The following is an 18,371-nucleotide window of genomic DNA, read 5'->3' as shown; positions in this document are numbered from 1 at the left end:
CACACACACACACACACACACACACACACACACACACACACACAAGTAACTGGGGGAGTAACTGATGAAAAAGTAACTGATGAATTGAGTAATCTGGCAGTAGTACTGTCTGCAGGGTAAAAAAAGATAACATGTCTGTGTGGTGTTTGGTTACAGTATGACAGTTTCATAAATGGATTGGATAGCAGCAGACTCCTACCCATGGACATAACTTTTAGTTGACTGTGCTTATACTCTATATATAACTCCCTATTGCTTTGATAAATATGTTTTTAAGTGCTTTTCTGTTGTAGTCAGCAGGGTTGTTATTATAAACACAGAGTGGCAACCAATCTGCTCTCTTCCTTCCAACCTTTTTCCACTCCTAATGGAACAATGTCCATAACCCACTCCCCCATTATTACCCCCAGGGTTCTTATGCGCTTCTTGTCTAGGCACCCGCTACCCTCCATCTCAGTCTTTGTTTCCCCAAATTTTCTTCTCTTTCCTAAATGCTGACATTATCGATTTCTTCGGAAAGTTGATATTATCTCTGCTGTGAGGAATAAACTGGCTCCTATTTGCATCCATCTCACAGCCATGTCTTCCTCCAGCCCATCTCCCTCGTTTTATCAAACATACGCCGCACTTGATGCTGGCCTCTCCAGTTTGTATCCATAGCAGCAGATGACATAGCAGGTGAAAAGATGAGTGAATGTGACCAGGGGGTGTTTGCCTCTTTTATTTCCCAGCATCGTCTCCAGCCTACCACAAAGGTAAGGCTGGATGGAGAAATGGATTAAAGGATGGTCGATTTTTGTTTTATTAATTCATTTATTTTTTGTTTCTCTACGTGACCGCTTCTTTTTTTGTGAGGGCAAAACACAATAAAACGCATAAATGTGTTTATTTTATGTGTATTTATTTATTTTTCTAATGATAGGCTTCAATTTAAGCTTTGTTATTCATGATAATAAATGATCATAAAAATACGTAACATTTTTTCCTACTGAGCCTACAATCATTTAAATGTCCCTGTCATTTTGATGTATACGAAATTGAAGTATAAAACGCCAGAGTTAATTTTGCTAAAGTGAAAATTACATATTTTCCCCACCAAAGTCAGTACATGTATCCAGTAAGAAGAAGAAGAATCGTCGTCCATCTATTTATCCTTGAGCTTACTGCCTTGTTTTAGGCTATATTTACCATTTCTGACAAATGGTCTGTTGAGGTCGCATCTGTATGGAGATATCCTCCCTTTTTCACGCTTTCCTTCCTGCCCTCCCTCCTATAGCGTTACCCCCCAAGAACTCGACAACCACGAAATCAACCGTCATAAGGCTACAGACACTGCCAGCCATTTCCTGCCTCTAAAAGAAACACTCTTTTTAGCATTTTAAGGCAAACACGAGCAGGCTTTGTGCTTTTATATTTTACTATATTTTTTATAAAGATATAGGCTTCATTTTTTTTTAACAAGAAGGACAGAAAATGTCTTACTCCGCGCAGGAGAGAAGGTCTGGCGTTCAGCTGGTGAGCGCGCTGCTGCTAATGCTCTCGCTCTCCGGTAAGAAACAAAACACCCGAACCGATGCTCTGATACATAGGTACACGATCAAAGGTGCGATGACATTATATTTCCTTATCACTCGTATTTGCGCGTGTGGGTTGTATGGCAACAGAGGGGGTAGATGGGAGGGGTGGAGGGGGGCATTCCTATAATATGAGATAATGTCGCGGGACTGACATCCCTGAATTTACTAGTTTGACAAGGCCATGACAAAAAAACATAATACTGTGGTTTTATGCGACCAGTTTAAGCAAAGCGCTGCTTTTTGATCCGTTGTGCTGACTGGGAAACGACCCGTTTGCCCCTCTGTATCTTAATTTAGCCTTTGTTGACAGCTAAAATACTGACCCAATACATCACAGCCCTTAAAGAGGATTATGATGCAGCACACAAAAATAAATATTGGCTTTGTTTGCGCAAGTAATAGTAGTACCCAGCAGGTCGCTCAAGTATGGCTCAATGTTGTGAGTGCAGTGAGTGATGGATAGAAATAGGCCTTTAATGGCGTGTTAACGCTGTGGTAATATTACCAGGAGACACTCCTGGCTGTTCAACAACAGATAGACATGATAATTCACAGTAACGTTGTGAGCGCACCCTACAAGATCCTTACCATCAACAATGTATTAATAAGTAAAGAGGCCCAAATTTTAAGCACATCTTTACCAGAGATCGGAACAGTGCTCTCTTTATTATACCATAATAGAAGCCCCAATATTCCCCCACTGCTACTTATGTTAGTCTCAAATGTGAAATCCAAAATCCCAGCACTGTGTTAGGAAGGTCGGTCTTAGGGACAGCACAGGAAGGAGATGTCATGAAGGATCATATTTCAATAGTGTAAGTTATATTAACCATTTTAGAAATATAGGTAAACTCATAGCAGCATAGTTTTCAATGAAAGCACCCTTTGTTGTTTCACCCTTTTTTATAGCTGAAAATAGATGCACAAAAGTTAACTTTTGCCAGCAAACCTGTTGCCTGACACACCCTCTTTGTGTGTTAGTGTTTGTTTGTTTTTTGGCAACGTAAATCCAGTACTAAAGGAAAGAAACGCTGAAACACTCACACACCCTCTTTGTGTGTGAGTGCGCATTTGTGTTGGGACAAATGCATCTTACATAGGCTCATCAGTTTGAGATACCTCTTAATATATCAAAAATAACCTAACCTCACATTATTAAAAATCTGAACTAAGCAGCTAGCTGCAGTGTCATTTAGCAATGCTGATCCACATTTCAGACACAGTAGGTGATTAAAACCCTGTTCCCATAAACATATACATATTTTGTGTTACATGTTGTTATGGATTGTGAATTTTAGTTGTCTAGACAAATAATTCTGTAAACATGTGAGTGTAGCATCCTACAGACTTTATTTCTGCAGTTTTTCTTTCTAACACAATTCCTTCTGTCCATCAGTGTCACTTTACTCATCACCTGCACCATTTCAGTTCTCACAGAGAGGCACTAGAGGGCAGCAGCACAATGACACGAGGAGGCATGTAATAACAGTGCACTGCCTTAAAACATGGCAAGCTTAAGTACAGAAGTTTCAGGTTATCACAGCTGAATCCTTACAGTAATTCAGAGTGGTGGAAATTTAATTTGTTTATATAAATGACAAATGTTTGAAACACGACTGTATTATGTGAGATGTTAACATCATTATTGTCATAGGCACTGTGGCTTAGTTCCAAACTGGGCAGCTTAACACCACAGTGCTTTTCACTCTCATTGGTAGTCACTTCAGTCTTCAGTTGAGAAAAGTTTATTTCGCATCCTGCCCATTTCCTATCATCCGCAGTTATGGGAATGATGGGAAATGGGCAGTAGTCACTTCACGCTTTGTGTAGTCTCAGAGATGATATTCCTGTGATTTGCTTCCAGTGTGTATGTAGCTTACCACCAGTCATGATATCTGAGTCAAATGTAATAGTAGTCAAGAAGAAGAAAAATGAAGAAGTTCTGTGGCAGATGGGAGTTTGGTAACTGTAGCAGAAAGTTGGACTGTTGGAAGATATTTGACAAGTACTTTGGAAAGCCATGCGCAGCTCCACTTTGCTGTTTTGCAGAGGAAGGGTGTCCAAGTGTCTTTATGTATGGTGTATACTTTGGCAAGAAAAAACTGGGGACACAGTTATGATTCCTAGCACACGAGCAAACTGGAACTGTTAAACAAATTATTTTTACCTTAGTATATTTTGGAATAGTACAGCTGTTATTTAGAGGTAGAATGAACAATTTCAAAGTCATTGTCCTGGTGGACATGATCCATTACAAAGGTTGCTAATACCTTGCTTGGTTGGTTAATAACCAGTAATAATTGGTACTTTGTAGTAGGGCTGCACGATTAATCGTTAGAAAATCGCGATCTCGATTCATACTTATGTGCGATCTCATTTCCAAATGACAACGATTAAAGAAAAAAAAAAAGACGACGACGATTGTACCGCATTTTGATCCGGGATGTAATCTGCATGAAAACAAGCACTCACTGTTCCTGCTCAACAAATGACAAGGGCGGAGCCTTATACCACGTGATACAGGAGCTGTGCCGTGTGATGCTAAAATTAGCAGGGAAAAAACAACGGAGAGCACGTCAGGGATGACGAGAAAGTGACAGGAGAAAATCCGTCCCGGTCAACCACCCAAACATCAATAACGGGAACCTTATACAGCGCTTCCCTATACACGTCGAACTCCCGCAGGCACAAAGAAATTACGGAGGCTATCACTTATCACCTGACCAAAGATATGGCTCCCATCAACACTGTGCAAAACGAGGGATTTAGGAAAATGATCAACACCCTAGACAAACGCTACACAGTGCCGTCCCGCAACTATTTTTCTATTGTTGCACTACCTGCTCTATACACGCAGTGTCGAGCAACGGTGGAGACGGAATTTCAAGCAGTACAACATTTTGCGGCAACAACAAAACGTGAGACATTTGTTGTTTTTATGTTTATTTATTGTTTTTATGTTCAGTTTCAACTGTTACGAAGTTGATGTGCAGTTAATAAGTGCAATAAATATTTATACTGGAAAAGAAAATCGTGAGAGAATCGTGATCTCAATTCTAAGCCAAAAAATCGTGATTCTCATTTTATGCAAAATCGTGCAGCCCTACTTTGTAGTACCAATACCAATAAGTGATACTTAGTTTGTTATAAAAAATCTTCCACATAAAAACTTGAGTGAACATGTGCAAACTTTTGTGGTTTTGCTGAAAGATTGTGAGGCTGCTGAGCGTTTTAATATCTGTAAAGTGTACCATAAAACATCCAGACTCTACTATAAGTACACTTGGTTGTCAATAATGCATAAAGGGTGAAGGAAGTCAGAGAACATGGCGTACTTTTTAAAGCTTCCTCCTTAAACTTGCTCCATTTTTGTGTCTTGTTTTCAGTCTAAAGGAGAAGTCTAAGGCTAAAACACTAAAATGAAAGAAGATCAATAAAGGCCTGGCTACATCTGTGGTTATTTGTCTCCCATGCGCAAAACTAACATTTGTGTAACATATCACCCAAGTAGTCTCCATTGTCTTTTTGTGTTATCTTTAAATGAGTTGTGCCGTAATCAGAGAAAATCTGATTGGGTGGGGGGTTGCTTCTGGCTGCTGCAGTATGCAGAATGTAGTAAGGCTGTCTCCAAGGCAGAGGGCACTAGAGACAGTTCAAGTGAGTCAGAAATTTAAAAGCAGCATGCCGGTGCTGAAATATTATCCACAGAAATGTGTCTGGTTTGTTTAAAAACAAGTGTAACTCTTGACAACAAAACTGATCTCTGCTGCTGGAGCAATATATACAGTTCCCAGTGTTTACTCTCTCCCTTTCCCGCATGCAATCAAGCTTGCACCAAGTCTCCCAAAACACCAAAAAATCATTTGTTTGTTGGAACATTTTTCACACGCAAAAACAGTACATGCGGTGACACGATCATTGTCCAAGTGGAAGCTAAGTGAATAACAAATACTGTCTTGTCCCAACTTAATCTCACAAATCTCCTGTGCACATAATATAGTGCCCATGGCTTAGAGAAACCAATAAGCACTTCTGAACCAGCAGACACTGTCTGACTGAATGCTGAAGGCAGATTTGGTGTTAAAATATTAGATTTTGTGAGAACAACAGAGGTCTTTAGACAGACAGTGTAGGTAAAATGTAAAACCCAATTAGAGTGGGTTATGGGCACTTTGTGGTAAACATGGATGTCAGGCTCTGAGGGATGAGGAAGTCAGAGGTCAGAGTCAAACATGAAGTTCATATTAAGCCGCTCCTCTGTAGGCTAATACCCTAGTACTTTTAGGAACTGCACTATTTGGTCTTTTTTAAATCAATTAAATTAAAATAAGCTGGGGGGATGTCATTTTATTTGGAACAACCTCTCAATACCTAACTGAAGCATTTGTGCACTCAAAGCTGTTTTGCTGCTATGTGTACAAGAGACTTTCAGATATTGTGTATTCTGTAAAGTTGCTCTTCAGCGGATTCTTTATCTGAAAGTTTTGTCCATGCTATCCTGCAGAGGCCTAATTGGATTGAGACTTGGAAGCAGAGGAGATTAGTCCAGAGTAGTTCTAAAAGAAAATCATGCTATATGCATACTATCTAGATATATATATGTTTTTACAAACCTTTACTGGATTTTATATTTACTGGATAACCAAAGGGCTGTAGTTATTTGGAACACTATGTTGTCTGCGAATCATTTTAGTGTTGGATTAGACTGCTGGCTTTACCCCTTCATAATATTTTTGTTCTATTAAATGAAAATGAATACTTTTTTACCAACTTACACATTTATTGTGAAATTGATTTCATTTGCACAATTCAAACCTAAAGAAATAAAGGTATGGAGAGGGAACAATACGGAGGAGGTAAGAGATCTACCTCACTTTACTTTCTTCTGCACTGACCTTGCATTACAAAGAAGCAATTGAGACAAAAAGAGAAAAAAGGGGGTGGGGGGCTGTGTTAGGGGTTGGAAAGCGGTACAAGGAAGGAGGGAAGAGAGGTGGACAAAGATGGGGGAGAGGGAAATTGGGAGGGGCAGTGAGAGGGAGGAGTCACATGAGGGTTCTTCACTGCAGTATTTCATCTGTTAGCAAGTCTCTGCATCTGCCTCTTTTTTTCCGACTCTCCACAGGACTGCTGAGTCAGCAGGAGCCTATGTCAAACAGTTTCCCTTGTTTTATATCTGAATGTTTACAGCTTCCACTACCAAAGACACATGTATGACGGTAGTCATACATGTGTATGATTAAGTCATACAAACAGCAAAGGCTGTTTGAGTGCATTGCTGTTAGCAGTGTAAAGATAGGTCACTACGAAGGGATGACATTGAAACAGCACTGCTAGTGGGGTGGGCTCACTGCTAACACTTTCTTGGAGGATGTGTATGCATGCATGTGTGTGTTTATTAGGGAGATAGGGGTTAAAGCAGGTGCAGTGCTGCTTCACAGCACACCTGACTATGGTGGACTGTGCACATAGCAAATTGCGTGTGTGTGTGTGCGTGTGTGTGTGTGTGTGTGCGTGCGTGCGTGCGTGCGTGCGTGTGTGTGTGTGTGTGTGTGTGCGTGTGTGTGTGTGTGCGCGCGCGTGTGGTGCAGAGAGGCAGGCCGGTGGAGTGGTGCAGCAGCAGTGGGAAGGGAGCCAGAAACACTCGACTGCAGAGGAGAGAATGGTGCAGAGTCCCATCACACACGCACGCACAAACACACACATACTTACTGAGAGAGAGGCACAGATTCTGTCTGGGGAGTGTGAGCCCATGCTGAGACAGGATGTTAGAGGGGAGGAGGAAACTTGAGGAACCTAAACGATACTTCTGTTTCATTTCATTTTATATTATGTACATTTAAAAGCATTTGGCTTTCATTTGAGAATATCAGAATAGTTGCTTAAATGGCATATATATATATGTATGCATATACATCTCTGATCGAGAAATCACTCATCTTTGGAAAAGAGAGTTTATTACAGAGAAAATAAAAGCTATACTATATGCTTCTTCTGGGCTATATTCTCAGCAGCATATTAAACATATCAGGTCTCCATAAGGAGAATCATGTGTTAACGGCTGTCTAAATGACTCGCGTAAAGTTTGTAGCATGTGTGCTTGTTGTTTTTGTCTGCTTCCACTTGTCTTTGCACTAGGATGATGTTGGCGTAAATGTTCAGTCATATTCATTTTGTTCCACTAGTGCTGTCAGCGTTAATCTCATTAAAATGACATTAACGCCATAACGCGGCAAATCTCAGTTAACAAGTTACCACGGATCGCCCCGTGCTTGGACATTACCAATAAGTTTGATGTGTCACATGGCCCTCTTTCTATTGAAAAAACAAAAGTTGTATCCAAGATGGCCGACTTCTAAATGGCCACCATGGTCACCACCCATCTTGAAGAGTTTGCCCCCTCACATATACTACTGTGCCACAAACAGGACTTTGATATCACCAACCCTTCCCATGTTATTACGGTGTATCCATATAAATGGCCAACCCTGTACATATACAAACATAGTTCTCAGCTTTTAATAACGTTAAACCAGTTGATAGACATTTTCATGTTAAATTATGTTGACCATTCTCATAAATTTTTGTATTTTTTTCAAACTTTAAATGGATATAAATTGGTTTAAATGTCCATCCATCCATTTTCTTCCGCTTATCTGGGGCCAGGTCGCGGGGGCAGCAGCCTAAGCAGAGAAACCCACACCTCAAATTCCCAGACCAAGCGAGAGATGATGTCTCTCGCTTGGCCTGGGAGCACCAAGACATTTCCAGGCCAAGTGAGAGATGTAATCTCCCCAGCGTGTCCTGGGTCTGCCCTGGGGCCTCCTTAATGGTTTAAATGTAATGTATTAATCTTAGTACTATCATCACTAATGCTGTTTATTTGTATTCACAGGTTGTTCAAGCATGGACGTAATTGTGGCCAGTAGCATTAATGCACTAAATGGAACAACGGTAAAAATTTCTTGTGTCTTCACTTCCTGCTATAAGATGGATGTTACCAAGTTTGCCATGAATTGGACCTACCAAGAAACACTCAACGATACACAGGAACTGGTAAAATGGATACTTCATTAATTTTTAGCAAAGTACTTACATTTTAAATCTCTGAGCCTGTTACAAAAGCTTGCTCTCTTTTCATAGTTTATGACATACTATAAGAAAAGGGGAATGGTGCCTCTTCGATCAGAACGGTTCGGAGAAAGGGTCACGTTTGCTGGGAACCTGGATAAGAATGACCTGTCAATCACTCTATCAAATGTTCAACTGGAGGATGAGGGTATTTACAACTGCTATGTGAGAAACCCCCCAGACCGCATCCAGGGACATGGTATCATACAGCTTAATGTTGTCACAGAACGTAAGATTCTTATTTTAACTTCTGCACACACAAAGTGGGTAACCTTATCCCACTGATCAACTTGTGAAACAAATGCATGTGCGTCAGAATTACATTCCCATTTCACTAAGCATCATTTGGTGCCATTTAACGTCATGCAATATGAAATCATCTCAGAACAACAAGTTACAATAACCACAGCACAAAATGTTGTCAGTTTGGAAAATAAAACAAATATTCAACTACACCAGATTCCTAAAAAATTCCACTTGTCAGTAAGACAAAAAATAGTATCTCACTACTAGTAGTAGCAGATAGTGAACTATACCACATGCGAGTTTAACTTTATCATAACATTGATCATACTAGGGCTGTTTGCACTGCTTTGACTGCTTTGATTATCCTGTGTAGGATGATCTGCAGCTTTGCTCCTCTCTTATGCTGGGCAGACACTGCGATTTTTTCAGTCGCGCGATTCAGCTCCTGCTCAAACTGTACTATTGACTCGCAGGGGTTAGAAGTTCGTAGGTCACGATGCTGGGTCTCACACTATACCGCCCGATGCTCTGATGCGACCTGAGTGCTCACACTGTGCCTCCATAAAATGAAGGTTATAACAGAAATTCTGTCGCTCGCTCTCTCTCTCTGTCTTTCACTCACACAGACACGCACACCACCACCATCAACTTTGCTAAATTGCTAATGAAAAACATTGATCAGGCAGCTGTGATTGAGCAGCAGTGTAGATCCAACTATTTTCACGGTTGTTGTGGTCATGATAATTTTGTGAGGCCAGTATCGAAAAGGCTCGGGTGAGCTTGAAATAGTTCTACAAGTTGTGCCTCCATCGCTTGTGTCCAGATCACACGCTGCACTGCCGTGCTACGCTGTCTTTTTCGCTGACATTTGTGTTTGCGCGTACGCAGTGTGACAAGCTGCGGTGACACCCTCAGTCAAACTTGTTTGAAATCCTCACGACCAAGCGATTGATGATCGGGAGCTGGTCGTGAGGTGTTAATCGCTTCTCGTTACCCCACGTATAATACACCAGCGGTCCCCAACCCCCGGGCCTCGGACCGGTACCGGTCCGTGAGTCGTTTGGTTTGGCCGCGAGAGTTGAGGCTCAGGTGTTAAATGTATAGTTTTCAGGGTTTTTATTGGTTTTCAGCGTTATTTTGTTATCGTTTTTATCGTTTACTCGGTTTTCCTGGGTCTTTTCACGTGTGTTATGAATAAATCTTCTTTTTTTCGGTACCGGTACTAGTTTTATTTTGTTGTATTTATCCGCGACACCTTAAAGGTTGGGGACCGCTGTACTACACGATGCACGACGCACGATGAAGGCCAAAATTTGTATATGTTTGTTTCTCGAGCATGACGATCTCCTGATGATGATGATTCAGCTTTTTTACTTATTAATGACCAACAAGAGGTTGAACTTAGTCCATCAGCATCTCTCACACACACATATGCACTCACATGGACCAACTCAGCAGCACTTTCTTACTTTCCACTCTGTTTAATCAACCCTACAGAGCTTTTAGTCAGCACTTCACTTGTCTACAAAATGCTTAACCCTTTCCTCTCCTTTCCTCTCCTTTCCTCAGTCCCACCTCCAAGGGATTCAACCATTGCGGTTGCCATTGGGGCTTCTGTGGGAGGAGCATTAGCACTGCTGATCCTTTCCATGGTAGTTGTGAAATGTCTCCGTCGACACAGGAAACAGGAACTCATTTCAGAGGAGAAAATGGAGGAGGAGGGGAAACTGGAGGCTGAAGGTGTTGCGGAAGAAGGAACCAAGTAAGAGATCTTGGCATAAAAGCATTAACCATCACTTGAAAACTACGAGCAGCACAAACACAGAAAAGTAAAGAAGTTGGATGCCACTTCTCTTACAGCAGCTGTTTTCCTACAACATAGGCTACGTATAAAAAGAGTATTCTGCCATGGCAAACATCACATAGCACACTTAGGAAAAATGTCTGGTACTTTTTTTCTGTTGTTATTATTATTGTTACTGCCATTTTTTCCCAGTTAAGTTCAACTTATAAAGGAAAAAAACAAAACGCCCCATGCTTGGCTCTTCTTGGGCAGAAATGTAGCAAGTGCTTTTATTTAAAAGAAAAAAGAAAGAAAGAAGTGCTGGAGTAGTGAACTATGCAATATCCAAGTTTAACTTTATTATAATATAAATAGTACAGAAGCTGTTTTGATCCAAAAACACCAGTGAGTTTGTGCCAGATGTTGGTTATAGTGCAGGTTTAAGTGTTAACAATGGCCAGGAATGGAAAGAGTTTTGCTGGCACAAAAGAAATAAAATAGCCCTGACAGAACTATGTCTTTGACTTATTCACTTTATCATCATTGAAAACATTGAAAGCTATAATGGACAACAGCAGACACCCTCTCCACACTGGCTGGGCAGACGGCTCCTAAGTCTTTTTAACACCCTCTTTTATCCCCATTTTTAAAATGAGTTAAATATTTTATTTATGTATTTATTTATGGTTATAAATGTATGGATGTGTGCTTTTAAATTGAGATGCTGGATGTTTGAATTTCCCCTTGGTTGTGAATAAAGTACGTAGCTATTTATCTATGTGTCATTCTACTTCAAAGCCAACCTGCTGTCATAATGTTGCATCTCTTTTTGCTACAGGCAACCATAATGGATCATGTGGTTAAACCAGAAGCCTGTGGAGCTCCCAAAACCCTGGTAAATATCTCCTCAGCTAAACAGTTATTTATCCACTGGAAGCCCATTGTCTGCTATGGAGTGTAACTTGACCTGAAGAAAAAAAAGGAAATACAGTTAACTTAAACCTTAGTAATATTAGCTTTCCATCTTACTTGCTACTTAAGAATGTCATTAGCAAGAAATTTAAAGGGACTTGTAATGAACAGAAGACACTATACCTATTGCATTTAAGTAAAAAATTTTACTTTCTTTTGTCTTTCAGACATATCCATCCCTTCTTGAGGATCTATAGTAATCACACCTCTTTATGCTTCCATCCCGTTTGCATGTTTGTGTGTGCGCGGATGTCTAATGCACATATATCTGTTTCTTTGTGTGTGTGTGTGTGTGTGTGTGTGTTGAGGATATTTTTGTATGTCTGAATCAAATGTGTCTATTTCCTCGAAAATATCTGGTAACTTACCCAGTAAATGCATATTGTTTTATTCATAGCTTTAACTCACTGTTAATAACATTAGAGGTTTTTCTTATGACACAGAATGCCATTTTCATAGCATAATATATGGTGGGCTATGGGGCTGGGCGGTATGACTTAAAAAATTATATGAGGGTATATTTTGAATATAGAACTTTAACTAAAAAACTGAATGACAGTGTAATATTTTTGCTGTTACTGTTTGTATAGCTGTAATGTTTTATATTCAATCCCATGCTTTGGGAGAAAAACCTTTAACTGCCTGCAATGAGCTATTGATAAATATAACAGCGGTTGTGGAGATAACGCTTCATACATAATGAAAGCTGAAGCTATTTCAACTATCATATGCAGCATGTATATCTGTTGTGGCAGTACATTGCTGATAACTCCAATGTCTAACACGTCCAATGTTGGGGTTTTGTTTTGAATGGGGTTTTTTTGTTGTTTTTTAACATACATACTGTGAATCTAGTGGGGTATTTTTAAACATTGCCTTAAAGTCTTTTAACTGCCTGTATGGACACCATGTCTTAACATACATTAGATGCACAGCTGGATTTTGCTATTATATAAATATGACCAGTTTTCAGTGAGTAAGCCAAATTATGTTTACACGGAGCTCGAAATCTACTTGTGTCTGAGTCAGAAAGCATTCTCAAACATTCCTAATATCTGGTGAATTTTGACAAAGCAGTTGGTCTGTGCACTCTACAGATTTTTTATTCAGTCAACTTCTCTCAGAAACCAGAAAAACAAGTGCCCCATTAATATTTGTCTTTACACTAGAATACTGCAAATACTTCAAACCATTTCATTATTGCAAATATTTCAAAATAACAAAATGTTTTTTAGTATCTACACATTTTTGAGCTGCCTCTGTCCTATGTCTTAGCAGTTTGTTATTAATAAATTGAATAACTTAAATGAATAACTTGATTACATGAATTGCTTTTCAGAATATGTTATGTAGTTTAGATTCTATACTAATGCAAACAAAATAGCATTCTTTATTCTTTTTTTCTATTTCTTTTTAAAATAATTCTACTGTATGTCATACCGTCCACCCCCATAACAGGAACCTTTCCATTAAGCCTGATACTGTATAGGAATGACTTGGAGTGCCTGAATAGAGAAGTTGCAGTGATAAGCACAGATTTCATTCATTCTCTGTTTTACATACAATTAAAACGTTTTAGTCTTGATGATATCTGTGACTGCACTGCATTATACAGTCATTTGCATATTCCACTCAGGATTCTCAGAAATCCACACAATATAAACACAACTAACACTTTGTAAAAGAACAAAAACATACGAAAGAAAGTTTAAAATGACGGCCACAACATTGAAGAATATTGAGTCTTATAATTTATGTGCCAACTTTTATTGATAGAATCTATTAAAGGTTGTCACAACAGTGACCTACACACAGACAACAGCAATATATTGTACTAATCTCCATCTCCTATATCACGAGCTGGTATAAGTCACAGCTGAAAGCAAATATTTGAATGTTTACATTCCTAACTGACAGAAATCCTGTTTTATAGAAACATAAAAATGGACAAACTGAATCACTGCTTCCCAATTTATACACTTTTTAGAGTGTATATAAAAGCTTAAGAAAAAATGTCTATTAAATAGTTGTAAAGCTTTACATATTCTATTCTAGCTAAGTCTCCAAAGTAATGACTTTACCTCAACAACAGTGTGCAAAACTGTTTGCACCTCAAAACAGTGATGCATATTCTAATGTTAATGTAGTGGAGATCATGTGAATATAATGGAAATGGGGAAAAAAAACATATATAGTGCAGATATTGTAATGATATTAAAACTGTTATAGGGAATGTGTGATTGTGTATTTCACTATTAAGTTGACTAGAGAATCTTGAATGTTTTTAAAATATATATTCTCCTAGTAAAATACTTGATCACTCTTTAATATCAGTCCCGCATGTACACTTTGTTATTGTCAGAATGTCCCATGATGATTCAACTTCAGTTTACTACGATAATGAGACAGCAGTGTCACAAGGTGATGTCTCAGTAACTGTTAAATGGGAGGGTTCCAAATCTGGTGGCTTGGCCTGACCTGGGTTTTGGCTCTGTTAAAAAAAAAAATTTAAAAAAAGTTGTGTACAGGTCTATATTTAGGTCTGTTAAGATCTATGATTTTATCATTTGTTGTCCATTATTATGGATGATGCACTGCATAATTTCATCAAATATTAATGGCACATCTAGTCACTGTAATATGTTCACAACCTTGTATTGCTCTGTGCTGGTCAATAAAAGCTAGAATTGTCACTTCGTACAATCATGTGCTAAAGAATAATAAAGTGATTACAAAATTTTGAGTTTTTTCATTAGCTTTTTCACATGGTAAATGGCCTGTATTTATATAGCGCTTTACTAGTCCCTAAGGACCCCAAAGCGCTTTACATATCCAGTCATCCACCCATTCACACACACATTTCCTGGTACACTGCTGTCTGTGTGTAATCATGCATGTTTAAGTTACAGGGTTTGTTGACCCATAAGGTGATGGCAGATTAACATTTAGGGCAAATTTACTGCAGTTATCACCAGACAGGTTTTATCAGCAATATAGTATATATTGTGGTGTAGTATACTTATTATTCAAAACAGTTTACAGTTAAAAAAAATATAATGTGCTAGATATTGTGCACTGCTGTTTTCCACCTCAAGCTATGAATTTGCCCTGAATAGTTTCTGTTATATCACTTTACATGTTAGTGGACATCAAGTTATGCTTGCACTGCGCTGCCTCTAAACAAGTGGCAATGTATTTCAAATAAATATATATGAAAATATCAGGTTTTTGTCCTTTTTTAACCATCCATCCATTAGATATACATGTTTGTTCTGATCATTGCAAAAATGCTATATGTTACACATCACTTGGTACCTTTTGGGTTTTTTTTTTCTTCATTTCATATTTCATTGTCTTACTTATTTACACACCAGAGAAAATTATTTGTTACACTGATTGATATGTTACTTTCCTGTTAGTCCATAACATGAAATGCACTGTCACATTATTACCAGTCAAGCCGATTGTTCAGTCTGACGTCACTAGCCATGTCTGGGTCTAAATTCCGCTGCAGGTCCATATATCAAACGATCACTATGGCATTACTGAGAGTTGAAAAACTGTCTAAAGTCTTTCATCTTTAATAAAATGATCAGCGTTCTGCTCTACCAGGTGTAACAATTGAGTTTAACATCCAGGCATCCATGAAAACGGAATTTATGACATTTAACGGAGTTAGAAGTTAGCAGGGAGTTAGCTCGCTAGCTTCTATCTAAATAAAATATAGCATGTCCTGACTGCGGGGTTTAGGAAACAAATTAAAACGTACAGCTCTGTTATCACTTCCAGTATAAATGAAGACAGAAAACTAAACAGCAGTGACGTTTGTAGGGTTACTGAAGTTGGGCTAGCTATAGCTAATGATGTGCTACGTGACCGCTAGCGACACAGCTATGTTAGCATAATATAAACAAGCTAACTTTTTTTCCACTCGATAAAAGTTAACGTGAGTGTTCTCGGTGGTCAGGAACAAATGTAATCGCATGGCAGGATGCTGTAAAAGGACCAAATTTCAGCCAGGAGAACAACTGAGATAATCCATCCACAATACGAGGTTAGTCATTCATATACTGCTGCATGGGCTGGGCTGTAGTTACATCCTAAGGTTTTAAAACTGAGCTTAAATAAATGATTAGTGGTAATAAAAGCCAAGGGAGCTCAACAGGTATCACTGACTGTTTTAGGAGCTTTTTGAGATCAAATAGAAGAAAATACATAACATTAAACATGTTAACAACACAAAAGCCATATTAAACGCAGACTACTTTAGACCTGGAAGTAAGATTTGTCGCGTCATCACTGAACAACCGGATAGTGTTAAGCTTGAGCTATTTATTGACTCTCTGGCACAAATCCCAACAATTTGTCTTCTAGTGTTTGTTTGACCACACAGAAAGAAAGTCAGAATTCTGACTTTTTTCTCAGAATTCTGAAAAAAAGAGGCCCCCACTTTTTTATTCCAGTAGCCCGAATCGTCTTCTGTACAGAGCTGAAAATACAAAGCAAAGCTGAAAACCAGCGCGAAGACACTTTAAAGCAATCAACTACAATTCTACACTGTAGAACCATGTACAGGGAGAAATGTAAGCCAATGTGCTACAAGCCTGGCTGCTCATCACTGCTTTTGTTACCTGATAAAGATCAGGCTCTGACTGCTGGTCTGAGGTTGGCATACATTAAATCTGCTTTGATAGCTTCCTCTTAGTATGTTGTGGTATGTGGGATTCTTTTACCATTAGCAAAAATTGGCTACTTCTATTCAAGGCTACCACTAGCACAATAACATGAGTAGCATAAATTTGGCTAATAGCTAACCTAATTTTATATATATTTATTGTTTTTCAATTTATTGTTTTCTGTGTATTAATAAAGAAAACACTTTGTGAAATTTTATACTAACAAAGGTATTTGTTTCTTTTCTTCCCACATTGCAAAGCTAGGACATCACAACAAAGTGATTGGTCAGGTGCAATGTTGATCTTGGAACATTATTATGACAATGCAGGATCAACACCAAGATGGGGAAGCGCATTATGCATTATCAAAAATGTTGTGTGATTACAGGAACAAGTAAAAAAATAGCACCAGTTGTCACAAGCATGATAACATAACTCTCGCTTTATGCTGCAGTCTATTTAGAGTCCTGGCATCGCCTCATGTCTTTGCACTGAGTGGAAAACAAAGTCACCAAAGAAAACTGGCAAGGATTCAGACCTACATGCAATTGCCACAGTAGGAACCCCTTTTTCAGAGTCAAAGCTAACCTGTGCTATCAAATCCTTCATCCATTAACACCGCTAACAGCTGTAACCATGTTGCGACTTATAGCATCCCATCATTCACCTCTGTCTTTGACAGTATTGCGCAGCATATTTTCTTTTACTACTATGCTATGCCACCAAGTGAGTATCTTTCAACTGTTCCAAGGATCTGTTCTTTACACTATGATAGCTCAAGTACACATTATACGAGCAGTAATTAGTCTCAAAGCTAGAAAGCCAAGCTGTACTCTGATCTCATCCAAGAGGACAAGTTGGAGCTGCTCCACTGAGAATGAATCAGAGGTGACTTTGTTAATGAAGATTAAAGGATGCATTCAGTGTCTTTACTACAACGCAGACAAGAAGCAAACCTACATTAAACCATGCACAGATTGTTTTGATCTATCTTAGACCCAGAAGGCAGTTTCAGTAATACTTCGATTTTGAAATAATGTTTTCAGCTCTGGAAGAGCTTTCATAATGACAACAGTGCAACAAATCTGACACTTCAAACTACAAAGGTGATACAGAAATGTCAGATTAAAGACCATGGTCGAGAAACCAAAAGCACAAGTCTACAGAGAAACAGCTAATAACAGCTGTGTGTAGTTTGACAAATATTCCTATGATGTATAATAGGAGATTTAAATGTTCTTGTGAAGTTAATCACACAACATGTGGGACATATAAACCCAAACAAAAATAAAAACTTAAAGACAACAAAATGATGAGTTTAAAGGGTCTGGCTACAGTGCTACTGCACAAAACTTATTTCTGCAAACAGTTTTTATACTTAAACCTTTTAGACACCAAGCTACCATCTTGTTAAAGAGTACTGAGCCAATTATACACAACTTGATATCTGACTTTTAACAATGAGACAATATAATACTGCACAATAAACCTCCAAAACTAATTTTCAGCAAGAGGCCAGCTGAGGTTCATAAAATATCGGCTTTGCCATCTGGTACTTAACATCTCTAACTTTACTGGTAGGTGTGTGAGTGTGCGAATCAAAATGGACAGCACATTTGCTCTTAACTTTTAGACATGACTCACCTTTTGATGAATGCGGATCCGCACCGACAGACAGATGGATGGATAGACATATAAATAACGGGAGCACAAACTGCAGGAACAACACAAATTTGAAAAAGAAAGCAAAGACAATGAAAGACAAAAAGTCAAGCATGCAGCAACATCTGAAAAGGGCGACAAAGAGAATGGGTGCTGGAGAAGCAGAGACAGATTGACCTGCTCAGGTAAAGAAAAGGAGGAAGGACAGATGAAAAGGAGAGGTGGAGAGAGGCCCACACCTTGTCTTCCTCCACTCAGATGCGTTGTGAAATCTGCTCACTCACCGGCTGGTGCAGAGAGAGAGAGAGGGGGGTGGGGGGCGGG

General features: G+C 39.0%; 1 protein-coding gene across 1 annotated transcript; it reads left to right on the top strand.

The window, feature by feature from the left end:
• The first annotated feature begins 1,291 nt into the window (after positions 1-1,291).
• On the top strand, positions 1,292-14,489 carry scn2b (sodium channel, voltage-gated, type II, beta). The gene is made up of 6 exons (XM_005751378.2): positions 1,292-1,549; positions 8,473-8,633; positions 8,721-8,937; positions 10,524-10,716; positions 11,576-11,632; positions 11,877-14,489. The coding sequence occupies exons 1-5, from the start codon at positions 1,474-1,476 to the stop codon at positions 11,583-11,585; spliced, it is 657 nt and encodes a 218-aa protein (XP_005751435.1). The 5' UTR covers positions 1,292-1,473; the 3' UTR covers positions 11,586-11,632; positions 11,877-14,489.
• The last annotated feature ends 3,882 nt before the right edge of the window (positions 14,490-18,371 follow it).

The sequence above is a fragment of the Pundamilia nyererei genome, unplaced genomic scaffold (assembly GCF_000239375.1).
Source record: "Pundamilia nyererei isolate P.nyererei 1_Seehausen unplaced genomic scaffold, PunNye1.0 scaffold00308, whole genome shotgun sequence".
Classification (NCBI taxonomy): Eukaryota; Metazoa; Chordata; class Actinopteri; order Cichliformes; family Cichlidae; genus Pundamilia; species Pundamilia nyererei.
The sequence above is the reverse complement of the archived record's forward strand: the minus strand, read 5'-3'. Positions and strand labels throughout refer to the sequence as shown.

Excerpts from the sequence above, each read along its gene's own strand:
- scn2b (XM_005751378.2), top strand. The coding sequence starts at position 1,474 with ATGTCTTACTCCGCGCAGGAGAGAAGGTCTGGCGTTCAGCTGGTGAGC. Across the intron at positions 8,634-8,720 it reads TCAACGATACACAGGAACTG|TTTATGACATACTATAAGAA; the intron begins GTAAAATGGATA and ends CTCTTTTCATAG. Across the intron at positions 8,938-10,523 it reads GCTTAATGTTGTCACAGAAC|TCCCACCTCCAAGGGATTCA; the intron begins GTAAGATTCTTA and ends TCCTTTCCTCAG.